Raw genomic sequence first — 14,403 nt, 5'->3', positions numbered from 1 at the left:
AATCTATCACGTCTCCACCGTCTGAACCCAAAAAGAGTTTTTCCGTTCTACCTTGACTGCACAAAAGAGTTCCCGGTGGATGACAAACTCTTTGTGGGGTACGTGGGAGAGAAGAAATGTCGGGCAGTGCAGAAAAGGACCATTTCTCGCAGAGCCGTTTTCTGCATAAAGATCTGCGATGCTTTGGCTAAGAATCAGCCCCCTGAGGGATTAAGAGCTTATTCAATCAGGGGAAAGGCTGCGACTACGGCCTTAGCTCGGGGTGCCCCAGCCCTGGACATTTGCTAGACAGCAACAAACTCCATGGATCAATTTATTCTCCTTGGGTTGACACTGCATTATCAGAATTACTTTGTTGTTGAATCTTGTAAAGGCACATTATTTACATATAATTTCAGCTTGTTTCAAAGTAAGCAGAAAGCCTTGACGCTGTAGGACCGGCAAACAAGTATGCCGTTCGATCATCATATCACTAATTTCCCTTTGCAAAATTATCTTTTTGTACGAGGATTGTCATCGACAATAGTAGAAGCACAATAGCTTTTTTTTCTATTTACCAATAGGAACTCATTTAAGTTTCCAGACTGAAAACGTGACAGTCAGATGTTTGTTGTTATGAATTTCAATATTTTGCACTCTGTATGGAAGTACAGATGTTGAACTATTTACTAGTCTGGTAATTATGGCAAGTAATACTATTTTTGTAGGTCATAAACGCCACTGGTGTTCATCTGGCCAGAACACCAAAACTAACCACATTTTAAAAGGAATCTCGTTTTCAACATGAATGCAGATTGGTGAACTAAGAGGAATTTATTTGCTGCAAGACTTAGCAATGAATACCCAGAGGTTAAATTAGGAAGTATTAGTGCTAGAGGTAATTATTGAGCATTGGTAGCATTAAAGCACTCTCTTTTCATTTTTTAAACCACCACATGAATATTTTTATCTGGGATTGGACGAGAACTGAGGAGACCCTCTGTATCTCTGGTATTGAGAATGGTTCCTTCAGGGGAGGATTTGATGCACCATTTGACCCTGAATCCGCTGAAACTGGGTAGTCGATTTACTCCATGTCTCATTAGTGTGTTCTTCGGGGTCGAGGTGATCAGTGCTTAGCAGAATCCCTAAAATGCTTTGAAGTTATGGATAATTTCCTTCAACAGGATCCCAGTGCTATCTCATTACTGGTCTACCAGAGGAAGTCTTTAGACAAGTCTGTCAAAAGTATATGTTGACTGTCTCCTAACTGATAAACATCCTCAAGAAGGGTCATAAAAGTTTAGATGCATTACGTCTTTCAAGATCTCCATGCACACATAGCCTCGTAGAAAGACTACATGGTTGAAATGCATTTGTGTATTGTTTGAACTCGCCATGTTTCAGAAGTTTTACAGTTCTAATTACAAATACCTAAACCTTGGTTTACAAGGAATATGTGCATTGTATCATCTTTTATTTTGTAATGATTGCAGCTTGACAGAATGCCATTATGACACTCCCACGCTGCTACCTTTTTTCCCTGCTTCATCTGCCTCTCAGAGTGGACTATCTCTAACAATTGGAGGGGGCGGGGTATATGCCTCAGCTTTCACCTTCTCCCTGCAGATTGAGGGTGGGAACATTATAGTTCTTTCCATCTGCAAGAAGACTTGGTAGGTGTTATTCTGTCTGCCCAATGCAGTCCTGCCAAAATGTTGTGCTTTGGAAGGTGGAATCAATTTGGCACCTGGAATACTAAGAAGATTGTGGACCCCTGGATGAACAGTTTGTCAGACATTCTCAAGTTTGTGTTCTCCCAGTATGGCTGCGCCTTTGGGGATTGTCAAGGGATACATGGCATCCTTGTCTGTTTTCCAGACAAACAATCCTTGTTTAATTTGCCCATTGTTGTAAGATTTCTGAAGTGCCTGACAATGTTATTTCCCCCTACTCACTTATTTCGTGCCCCAGTTAGACCTTAGTCCTGTGTTGACATTTTTGATGGGGTCTCCGTTAGAAAGGTTTCATAGTTGTCAACTGAGGCCTTTTACGTTTAAAATGTTTTTCCTAGTTGCCATTGTGTCAGCGAGGTGCGTCGGTGATTTGCCAAGTGCTAACCAGGCACCTTCCTTTTACTTGTTTTCTCCCCAACCAATTGATTTTTTGAACCAGAGCTGCTTTTCTTCCCAAGGTAATGCCCCATTCAATATGGGTCAATTAATTATTATTCCTTCCTGTTGGACTTGGCCTTCTGGCAGGTTGACCCCTAAATGTTTTGCTTTTTGAATGTGAATTGGTGGTAGTGATTGTTGGTTTGTGTGCACTTTCACTGTGTCCCAGTGGAAAGTGCGTGCGCACTCTGAGTGCGTGGAGTAAGGTTGGCCTTCCCTCCCATAAGAATGCATGGGAAATGTCTGTGTCCCTGGTAGTTCCTGATGCGTGAGGTGTGCAGGCTCGAGTTTGGTATGTGCGAACTCGTGTGATTGAATGCTGCGCAATGATGCGTGCAGCGTGTTTGTGTCTAGTGTGGAAGTGCCACTTCTAGACATGGGTGTGCGTGTGCAGTGAGTGTGCTGGCACATGATTGGCTGGAGCTGGCTGGTGAGCCTGGCTCCAGGAGTCTGGCTGGGTCTGCCCTGGTGGTGAATGGAGAGATTAGCATGCTGATGTGAGGGAGGGGTGCACATGGGTCCTGAATAGGGCCGGGCTTTCCCCACACAATGCTGGCTCCGCCCCCTGTGGTGCGTCTAATGTCCCTAGCCTTGTCAGTGAATAGAGTGAGGGGCTGAGCACATCAAGAGTGCTCACTAACCAGCTGCGACTGGTTTATCCCCTCACCCTGAAGCTAGACAAAGGAATGCTATTTATAGAAAGGGGCTATGTCCCCACACAAACTGTTCTCTTCTTAGATCCTTTTCCTGAGGGGGGGCTGCTGGTGCTGCTGGGCACCAGGAGGACCGCCACTGGGGATTGCCTCCCTGCCTAGGAGGACTATGTGAGCTGGCTCTGGGCCCAGCCTTGCCCCCCCCCCCACCCCCCACCTTCCTGAGGACTTTGCTCCTGGACTTTGCCCTAGCGCTTAGGAGCGCTGGATTGTGGTTCTGGGGAGCGCATGAGGTCTGGGGCAGTGCTGCCCTTTCTGAGCAGCAGCCCGGAGCTGTTTTCGCCCCTCACGAGGGATTCCCTGGTGTGGGGATCCCCCCTTGTTGCTTATTTTTAAGGCAGGTGCCCACCCTGCCATTTGCCCCACCAGTTGGTCAAGGTTTTGCGGCGCGGGAGCCCACCCCGCTTATTTGCCGACTTTTGTGGTGCATACCCCGCTGTAAGGTATAAGTCACGGGAGCCCACCCCGTATTGCCGGAAAGAATCACCGCCGCAGCCCAGGAGTTCCGAAAAGATTGCCGGGCCGCTGCCTAGCGCGACCCGGAAGTGCCCCAGCCTGCCCCGGAAGTCCCCCCCTCGCCGCCGCAGCAGCGCGAGACCAGAAAGAGGTGCTGCCACGAGCACAGAAGCGGCGCCGGCACCCGGGGCCTCCAAGAGCTAGGGAGAGCCCCGGGGTGCAACCAAGAAGGACGTCTGGCCAGCCGGTGTGGGGAGAGAGCGCTTCCCCTACCGCCTCGGGACCAGAGGAGTGTCCCCGCATCCCGAGTCGGCTACAGGCAGGCCCCCGACATCGACCGGAGGAGGCACCAGACCGCCGGTGAGTGGGGCTAACCTGGGGAGTCAGTGTGGAGAGCAGGGCCGCTGCCTGCATTCCCGAGCGGCCCCACCTGCCAGAGGGCCGCTCCAACGGACAGGGGCACCCTTGTTCCTTGACGGCCTGTGGGGGCCGGGCATATCTTTGGAGCGGCCCCGGAAGGCAGCGTGCCGCTTCCCCTTTAACCCCAGCAGCTTCGGGGGCATTTGTGTATTTCCGAGTCCCCAGAGGGGGGACTCCAACATTTGGGGCATATTTATTTAAAGCCCCCCAGGGGCTCCTGGCGCCATTATCATTTCGAGTCCCCCGAGCGGGACTCCAGCATCACGGGGGCAGTTGTGTTTCCTTACTTAGCCCACGAGGGCTCCAGGGGCCATCATTGTACGAGGGGGGCGTCGGGGCACATTGCCGGTGCCCGCCCCCCTCCTGCTAAAGTGGTAGCGGCATTTGTTTATTTTAGAGCCTGCGAGGCCCCAACTCTGCCCGGGGGAATTGCTTTCTTTGTGAGCCCACGAGAGGCTCTTGGCGGCATTGTAATTTTGAGTCCCCAGAGAGGGGGACTCCAACAAAGGGGAAACATTTTCCTGCACAGCCCACGAGGCTCTAGAGGGGGCCACGTCTGTTTGCCGAGCTCAGGAGGCTCCCACGTTGGTTCTGGCCCCATTGAGTTTCTCGAACCCACGAGGCTCCCACACGTGTTTTGCCCCATTGATGATTCAGCTGCCCAGCACTTAGTGGGCAGCTGCCGCATTTAGGCTTGTCCTTTGGCTGCCTGCGCAGCCTGCCCTGACTGTTCTGGACACAAGGCGTTTTAGCCCCATGAGAGGTCAGCTGGCCTGGGGGACAGTTCTTGTGTTGTGCCCTTGCATAGGGTACATGTTTGGCCCTATGTGTTTTGCGCAGATGTGATTTCCTGCCTAATGTGATTTCTGCGCAATTGTGTTGTGTGCTGCACCTCTGAATGTGGTTAGGCGTCATGTGCTTTCTCCTACACCGCTGAATATATGTGATGCATCATGTGTAATGTTCCTATGTCTATACCCCTAAATGTATGGTGATACTTAGGTGGTTCCTCTTCCTAGTACAGGTGTTGCTAGTGAGGTCCTGGTTTCCTGCGTAATCTTCTCCTAGGTGGTTAGGGTTGTGTAGGTGGTACTTACCTGTTACCAGTGATTACTGGTTGTGTGTTACATTTTCAAATTGTGCTACAGTGATTTTATATTCTATGTTCTAAGTGCTAAGTTCTAAAAGTGCCTATTCCTGACAGTGGTCCAGGTGGCCCTGTCTTGTACATATCCCCTGTAAATTCTGCCAGTGCCTGTTGGCACATTGTAAAGTGTGTGTTTTTATCTAATGTGTTTTGGTATAATACAAAGGCTATTTTTACATATAACCTTGTGTGGAGTTTCCTTTGTGGTGGGCCTTGGGTGTTGTTGCTGAGTGCGCGCGCAAACACTTAACCTACATAGCCTCCGAGTTTAGCCTTACTGCTCTTGTCACGTTACCAAGGGGGTGAGCAGGGATTATCTTGGCGTGTAACTCCCTTGCCCTGACGTGGGAATGGTGGTCTCTGACTTTGGCGCAAGCCTTGGCCAGCCAGGGATCCAATTTCTAACACTTCTTTTTCCCTCTCCACATCCCATCAAGGAGCATAAGAGATTACACAGACTGGATCTAAAAGGGGCAGTTAGTTTTTATATAGTGACTGAACCAAGGATTTCATGGTCAATGACAAGCTTTTTGTAGGGTATGTAAGTAAGAGAAAGAGAAAAGCTGTTCCAAAGAGAACCTTATCAAAGTGGATCATCCTGTGAATTTAAATGTATTTCGCTCTAGCACATAAAGAACCATCTAAGAGCTTTAGGGCCCATTCCACCAGGCAAAGTTTCCATTTCAGCATTAACGAGGAGTGGCACCATGGGCATATGTTCATACTTTTCCTAAGCATTACTGTTTGATTCAGAAGTGCACAAGCGGGTCAGTTTGTCTGGACAGTACTTCGGGACTTTATTGGGGGGCACACTACATTCAAGCCCCATCGCCAAATGGTATACTGCTTGATAATCTATTCAAAAGATGAGGAATCTGCAGATAGATGTCCATCAGAAGAAAAAGTTACATACATTTGGTAACGATCTTTCTGGTAGATACTCTGTCTACCTTCATATTCCTTACTTAGCACACAGCCCTCCTCGTCCCGAAGGGTGTTCATGACCATGCTAATATGGTTACAAAGCACTTTGTTGCATTTCTACTTCATTGGCTCTGAAAAAATAGATGAGAACCGATGTCCGGGCCACTGGGTGGACTCTATATGGCACACAAGCAGCGTCACTTTCTGAGTTGAGGCGGAACCAGTGTCTCCTACCTATGTAGGAGAATTGTTGGAAATATTTCCTGTTCATTCTCCCTTCTGGGATATTCAGAAGGTGAGGAATCCTCGGTCTTAAATATCTGCCAAAAAGTTTGTTACCAAAGGCAAGTAACTTTTTATTCTGGTGGGTGCTCTGCCTACTTGCAGATGCCTCACTGATCCCGCCCCCCCCCCCCCCCCCCCCCCCCCCCGGTCTGTGGAGTGGTCTTAAAACCATTAATAAGGTGTCAATTTAGTTTTGGAATGTTGCAATTTCTGTCAATTTCATTGATCATGTCTCCACCTTTAAGGTTATGGGTGATAGTACCGGGAACTGGCGATAGTGTGCAGGGGTAGCACCATATATTGCTCAGTGAAATCACATCTGTGTGGGAAATCTGGGCCAGTGAACCACGTATACGTGCTGTAGAACTATTTCAAGCTTCTTGCTCAAACCTGGTGCTTCGAAGGACTCAAAAGGCAGAGAATCGGCAGGTAGAATGCTTACCCACCAGAATGATGGTCGTATAAGGTAAATAACATGTTTACTGACAATACAAAATTTCAGCTATTACCTCTCAGGCTGTTATTGCATTTTTAAAATGCCATGGTCCCAGGGAGGAGATAACTTTCTTTAACCTAATGATAACCATTGCTTAGAAGTAATTCTAGACTAACTTGGGAATCTCTTTCTCTTTGTCTTTATCCACCTCCTCAGGGAATTAAGCGGTTGGGCTAAGACATTTTTGTGATGGGATTTTTTCATCATATATCTGCTTTCAATTTCATCTTCCCATTCCCCTCCACCCCGCCATACTATTGGCTAGTTTGTTCTCTCATATTAAAACCTTTTTTTCCCTAATACTCTTCTTGCATGCTGCTGCACTCCTGTCTTTTTAATCTGTTTGACTTTTTCTTCTTAAATTGAATACACAACAGCATTGATGTTTTGAATTTCCTTCTTCCACTTCCGATGAAAATATGTAGGTCCAAGAAAGATAAGGCTAAAGCTGGAGCGAAACCAGATGCCTCTGACCCTGAACCTGAGGGGCTGACATTGTTGGTTCCTGACATTCAGAGAACTGCAGAAATCGTTTATTTGGCTACTACAAGCTTGAGGCAAGCAAACCAAGGTAAGGGATGGGAGTTCAGGACATGTCTGACATTAACTGTCAGTTATTTTTTATGTTCCTTGTCAAAGTGTCATAGCCTCTGCTTATTATGGAGAAGATTTCTTTTAAATGTTCAACATAGTTTGTTCGTCAATGTAACTTAAAATTAGAAAAGCATTTAATTTAATGACATGATGACCACGCTTGTTTTCTTCAATGATTGTTGCATATATATAACAAAACATTTATTTTAGTTTTGTACAGTACTGATAATTAGGTTTTTTAGAATCGTTAAGAAGACAAGCTGTCCATTTGAATCTGAAATTTCAGTTTCAAAGTTTATCACTTGCATTTATTTTTGTTGTTTATAAACTGCATTGCCGTAAAGTAAAAGTATCCAATAAAGAATTTTATCTGCAGATTCCTTACCTTGGAATATTCCCCATGTGTCAGACTGGATCCAGAAAACCTTGAGCAGTACCTCTGCGTGCCAGTACATGGCATTAATCATCTCTGTTTTTAGTCAAAATTATTTGTGAGCCAAGTTCCAAGCGTGCATTTGGGATGTCCCCTAAAAAACATGTGTGGTCAAAAACTCTGTGCATCCGGTCACAGGCAGATGTCTGTGACAGACCCCCACCTGCTTTGCTTATGGTACCGGGAGCTAGACCATGATTCGCATGCCTGCCAAGCCTGTTCATAGATGAACCCCAGGGCGGCTTGATAGCACTCCCTGAAGCTCATGGTCACCTAAACCTGGACAACTCTGCCCCTCTATAGGTCCCGGTCGGGGCAAGGTACAGAGCCTGGTCTTGGAGCCAGTTGTCGTCGTGTTCAAAATCCTTTCCGTGTAAGTCCCACAAGAAAAAGAAATCCAGTAAGTCAAACAGTTCTTGGACTTAAACATGATGGTCCAAGTCGTCAGATGAGGTGCTGGAATGATGCCACAAATCTAGGCCCGACTCCCACACATCAGCCTCAGAGCCTGAGTCTTGGTCCGCTCCGCATCTCCCCGAATTTCCCAGAGCCACCAACCCTGCCCCATCAGCTGAAATTACTTTAGCCATGCATCTCTTCTGGAGCTCCTTCAGACCCTATGGGCTCGGTAGGTGCCCCAACTGGATTCCTACTGGTGGGTTCACCCTTCTGTGCCATTTGGGACCTTTTGGATCTGTTCTTGAATCTGGATCGGCTCTGGACACGAGTGTGTGACCTTCCCTGTAGTCTGTTCCAGTGGTACCGTTCGGTTTTGCGACCACATCTTTATAACCAACTCCTATAAGGAGACGGACTAACATCATCTGACGTAGACTCCAGCGTCGAACAGACCAAGACCCTCTGGGTCAGAGACAGCACTTCTTTCACTGACAAGCCTTCTGAAGAATATGATTGGGGTGGATCGGAGGATCCTTTTGGTTATCCCAACCCCCTGAAGAGACCTTGGCTGAGTGAGCTTGGTGAAGTAGTGTGGCTCACTGGTTAGAGGCGGCAGACCCGAGAGCAGAGGACGGCCCGGGACCAGGGTTCGATTCCCGGCGCGGCAGGTTTCTGGACCAGGGTCAGCGGACTCGATAATTCTCTCGCCTCGGTGCCCACTCTGATCAGCGGTCACACTCGGCAACTCTGGGCATTAGCTTGCCTCATCTTCACTAAGGGCCCCCCAGACCGCCGGGGATGCCTGGTCGCACCCTGGAGATACCCATTAAGGGACCATCTCTCAGGGAAGCCAGGAAGGGTTTCGCAGCGGTCGAAGCGCCAGGACGCCTACGGGTAGCAGTGCGCTATATAAATGCCAACACACACACATATAAATGCCAACACATAACTGGCATGAGAATTAGCGGATGCCAGTTGTCTGGACACCTCTCCAGACACTGGCCTTGCCTCACCTCGTAGTGTGGCTTTAGAGGAAAGAGCTTAGTTTGCCATGGTGGTGAGGAGGGCGTTCCGGACCTTACCTTTCCCTCTTTGGCAGTCAAGGCTTATATCTTGACAGTGGTGCTTCAACCTGGGGTAGACCTCATGGAACCTATTTTCCTCTTTATGGAAACCCTCACTGATGTCCTGCACAGGCCTGGGTAAAGCTTTGCACAGGCACTCCTGTGCACAGAATGATTGCATGCTGCGGTGTCCTGCTCCTAGGGATCCAGCTCTCCATGTCCAGCACCCCACCCCAGAGAGGCTGGTCCTTAAAGGCCTCCACTTTTAAGGTTAACCCTGGTACATTCCCTACCACACCACTGGATAGGGAATCCAAGAGGCTGGACACCTTTGCCAAGCGGATATTCTCTTCCACCAGCCTTACACTGTGGTCAGTGAACACCACGTGTTTCTCTGGCCGGTATTTCCTCCGAGTTTGGGAGTCTGTTGTGCAAGCGGTGCCCATGGTCTCAAAGGAGGCCAGAGCCATCCTGCCCAAGGCTCTTGCTGGTGGCAGGAAGGCAGCACATTTTACAATACCCTGCGGACTGGACACAACCAACTAATCTGAAAGAAACAGGTTAGTGTTAGATTCCTTACCTTTAGAATATCCCCATGCGTCAGACTGGATCTGGAAAGTTTTGCGTAGCAGTGCCCCTGCGCGTCGGTAGGCGTCTGCGGCTCCGCGTCCGTCATCGGCGTCGTGATTGCCGGGATGACGCCGTCGGAGTACTTAGACGCCGCCCTCGCACGCTGACGTCAGTTCTTCTTTTTTCCACGCCAGCAAGCACAGATCCGGGAAAAGCAGTACTCCTATTCATTTTTTGACTAACTTTTTGATCATTTTGATCGATTCTCGAGTCGACCTTCGACTCGCGGTGCCGACAGGGATGCCTGGTTTAAAGCCTTGTGAGGACTGACACCGCTTGATGTCGGTGACCGACCCCCACCATCAGTGTCTTTACTGTCTCGGGGCCGACCACGATGACAAGTCGTGCCCCGACTGCCGGGCCTTGACCTCGAAGGCTAGGCGGGAGCGGTCCCGTAAGCGGCTCGAGCTCTGGCAGTTGGCCCCACGCCGCTCGAGGTCCTGGTCGAGGGACCGGTCGCGGGGCCGTAGTCATCGTCGCTCGACGAGTCAACACCACTCGTCGGGCTCCAAGTCCTCAGGTAAGTCGAGGCACTCGAAAAAGAAGTCAAAGAGGCGACTTCGCTCTTCCGACTCCCCTCGACGCGGCAGGGCGTTCGGGCGCCGGAGCCGCCGCAAGCTCCGCGTCCAGCTCCACACCCGCCGGTCCCTGGGCTGCATGCGACGCCGGAGTAGATTCGTGACTTCCTCGTGACCATGAGGACTCCTCTCTGTCGGGCCCTGTTCGAAGCGCCTTTGGGACCTGCTGGTCCGTCTGGGAGCCCTAGCGGGCCGGCGGCTTCAGCCCCGGCGCCGTCGGGTGCTTTGGCCCCGTCGGAGATTTCGGTCCCGACGCCGCAGGATCCAGGCCTGGATCCGTTGCGTCGCCAGTCGACCTTACGACCCCTCCGCTGGCGCCGTCACCATTGGTGTCGCCCCTGACGCCGTCCCCGGATGACAACGTCCCCGATTCTCACCCTGGTCCGGGTCCGACGTCAGACCGGCGCCGCTCTGCGCCGCCTTCGACGCCGGTGGGGGAGCAATTCACCTATGACCCAGCTCCATCGTTTTCCCTGATTATAAGGAGTTGGATGACGAGGGGGACTGGGAGGGGTCTGAGGACCCTCTGGCACTGTAGTGCCAGTTGAGCCAGGACTGGGCAGACGAGCTGTGGGAGGCCAGTGGTCTGGACACTTCGCCTGACACTGGATTTGTCTCCCCCCCTACCATGGCTACGGAGAAGGGGGCTGCTTACAGCGTGGTGTTGACTACGGCGGCAAAGGCCTTGGCTCTTGAGCTTCCTGTCGCGACCGTGAGGACTAACCTCTTCACTGAGGTGCTCAAACCGCAGGCAAGATCCTCGGAGCCTCTCCTGCTGTTTAACGAAGACCTCACCGACGTTCTGGTGGGCACCTGGTCCAAGCCCTCTACAGGCCTTCCTGTAGATCGGAACGTGGCCCGACGCCACCACCCGGCTTCCTGTCCGTTCACCCCACCCTAGAGAGCCTGGGCCTCTACATCCCCGACCGCTCCCCCGGATCGGGAATCCAAAAGGTACGATCAGTTTGGCAAGAAACTGTTCTCCCTGAGTTTGGGGCTGCGGTCTGTCAACACTGCCTGCCTTTTAAGCCGTTACACCCACTCTCTGTGGGATATGGTTGTGGAAGTGCTGCCACAGTGCCCGCAGGAGGCCCGGGCAAAGCTCACCCACGCCCTAGCGGAAGGGCGGGACGCAGCACGATGTTCCATACGGTGTAGACTTGATACCACGGACTCGCTGGGTAGGGCTATTGCAACGATAGTGGCGGTTCGCCGCGACGCCTGGCTGAGGTCCGCCAACTTTTCAGGGATGTCCATGCCACCCTCATGGACATGCCCTTTGATGGCCGTCGCCTCTTTGGCGACAAAGCGGACAGTGCGCTGGAGCGTTTCAAGAACTCCAGGGCTACGGCCAAGTACTTGGGCCTAGGCCTAAGCCACCAAACTTACGCTTTTCGCCCCTTTTGTGGCCAAGAAAGGGGTGCCCCCACACGTCCAGCTAGCCACGGGCCGCAGAGTCAACCTCAAAGTGGACGTGGTAACCGCCGTGGCGGTGCCGGTGGACAACGGCGAGGTCAGTCGACATCCGCCCGCAGCATCTACCTCAAAGCCTTCCTAGTCCGAGCTTTCAGTTCCATTCGATGCCAGTGGGGGGCAGGGTTCGCCATCCCCTCCTTCACTGGCGTACCATCACATCAGACAGGTGGGTGCTGCAAATCGTCCGAAGGGGCTATTCCCTCCTCTTCGAGGGCGACCCCTCCAGCCATGCCACCGCATGTTGGGGGATCACTGGCAACTCTCAGGAGGAAGTTGTGGCCCTCTTGGCCAAGGGAGCCATCGAGCGCGTTCCTAGGCCAGAAGTAGGACGTGTTTGCTACTCCCACTACTTTCTGGTACGCAAGAAGGGCAAAGGAGGCCTACGCTCTATCTTGGACCTCCGGAGCGTCAACGGCTTCCTCCGGAAGGAGAAGTTCAAGATGCTGACTTTGGCTCAGGTCCTAGCTGCCCTGGACCCAGAAGACTGGATGGTAGCGTTGGACATGCAGGACGCGTATTTCCACATCCCCGTCCTGCCGGCCCACCGGCATTACCTGCGGTTCACGGTATGCCACGAGCACTTAGTTTACCGTGCTCCCCTTCGGCCTTACCAGCGCCCCATGGGTGTTCACAAAAGTGATGGCAGTGGTTGCAGCTCATCTGCGCAGATTAGGGGTTTCAGTCTTCCCCTATCTCGATGATTGGTTATTGAAGGCGGGCTCATCCCAGACAGTCGTCTCCCACCTCCAGACTACGGTCGACCTCCTGCACTGGCTGGGGTTCTCCATCAATGTGCCGAAGTCACACCTGTGCCCCTCTCAGAAGCTTCTTTTCATCGAAGCGGTTCTGGACTCAACGCAGTTTCGGGTTTACCCCCCCCCCCCCCCCCCCCCCCCACCCCCCGAACAGCTGGTTCGGGATATTCAGGCTATGATTCCGATCTTTCAGCCTTTATCCCGGGTCTCGGTCAGGTTGACGCTGCGGCTCCTGGGGCTGGTGGCCTCCTGCATCCTTCTGGTGCATCAGGCCTGGTGGCGGATGCAGGCTCTGCAGTGGGACCTGAAGTTTCAGTGGGCCCAGCATCAGGGCAACCTGTCCGACCACGTCCGGATCTCGGAGGGCACTGCAAGACAGTTGCAGTGTGGCTCACGGACCGCGATTGGGTCAGCGGCAGATCCCTCTCACTACCCCAACCGGAGCACCTAGTGGTGACAGATGCGTCCCTCCTGGGCTGGGGGGGGGGGGGGGGGCCACATGGGAGAGGCGGAGATCAGAGGCCTCTGGTCTCCGGCAGAGTCCCGGCTCCATATCAACCTTCTGGAGCTGCGGGCGATCCGACTTGCACTGAAAGCATTTCTTCCCTCTGTCAGGGGAAGTGTGGTGCAGGTGTTCACGGACAACACCACCACCATGTGGTACTGCAACAAGCAGGGCGGGGTGGGGTCGTGTACCCTTTGTCAGGAGGCTCTGCTCCTCTGGCAATGGCTGGAACACCAGGGCGTCACCCTGGTGGTTCAACACCTGGCAGGTTCCCTGAACGCCAGGGCGGAAGAACTCAGCCGCCGGTGCATGATGGATCACGAATGGCATCAGAACTCGGACGTGGCGCAAGGTCTCTGTAGGAGAGTAGGGTCTGCTTCCTCTGGTCACCCCCACTTTTTAGGTCTTGTGGCGTTGAACAGCGCGTAAGCGCTGTCTCGCCAGAGATCTATTGTCGCTGGGTCTGCTTCCCAGGAGACAGCATCTGGCCGCGCGCATTGCCTCTTCAAGGAGGCGATTTGAGCGGGCCACGCGCTCGCGAACGCGCTCAACGGCTGTCTCCTGGGAAGCTCCAACACCACAAATGCATGCGCATAAACAGAGACGCACACACACAAGCGCCCATGCACGCACGCACCCACAGATACAGAGAACCCACCCCGCCGTCGCATACGCACACGCCATACACACACACACGCGCGCGCACACACACACACACACAAGTGCACCGAGCGCCCGCCCACTTACCGCCACTCCGGACTTCAGCCGCCACCGCGGGGCTCTCTCTAGGGCATGGGAGCCCCGCGTCACCAGCACTGCTTCTCTCCGTGGGCGCGGCTTCTTCTCTCCGTGGGCGCGTGCGCGGGCTTCCGAAGCCGGAAGTCCCGCCCCACGGAAAGTTTCATTTTCTCTAATGTTTTGTTGATGAAATGTAATGAGGACTTCCGTAGAGGACTTTTACTTCAGGAAATGTCGCCAGCATATTTATGTAGGCGCAATTTATTTGTAAAGGTAATCGGCGGACCTGAAAAGTTTTACGGGCGTTGTTTGCATTTATGCTCAAGTGTTGCTTTATGGACGTATTGGTAATCAGTTCACGTGCTGAACGTTAATGGTGCGCAATGCCCACTGATACTGCCGTTTCTGAGTAGCGTCTTTGCTCCTGTATCGTGTTGAATATTGCCCTCTGCTGGTTTATCTGTGCTTAGCTTAACTACGCTGTTTATAAGTCATTTCATGCAAAAGCTATATAAAAAAATACAGAGCTTTTAGCTTTATGTAAACATATACGGTAAATCTCGAATTGAGTATAGGGTTTGTTCACCTCGCACATGCTTGTTGAAGCGTTAACACTTAAATAGTCATTTACGTGGAG

General features: G+C 51.8%; 1 protein-coding gene across 6 annotated transcripts in view; it reads left to right on the top strand.

Annotated features, from left to right (window-relative positions):
• Positions 1-14,403, top strand: part of BIRC6 (baculoviral IAP repeat containing 6) — a 2,386,688-nt gene that overhangs the window by 2,160,348 nt on the left and 211,937 nt on the right. For all 6 annotated transcript variants that reach the window (XM_086926902.1, XM_086926900.1, XM_086926901.1 and 3 more), the window contains one exon: positions 7,020-7,165. In XM_086926902.1, the coding sequence (XP_086783028.1) occupies positions 7,020-7,165 (146 nt within the window). The remainder of the gene's footprint in view (positions 1-7,019; positions 7,166-14,403) is intronic.

Source organism: Lissotriton vulgaris, chromosome 6 (assembly GCF_964263255.1).
Source record: "Lissotriton vulgaris chromosome 6, aLisVul1.2, whole genome shotgun sequence".
Taxonomy (NCBI): Eukaryota; Metazoa; Chordata; class Amphibia; order Caudata; family Salamandridae; genus Lissotriton; species Lissotriton vulgaris.
The sequence above is the reverse complement of the archived record's forward strand: the minus strand, read 5'-3'. Positions and strand labels throughout refer to the sequence as shown.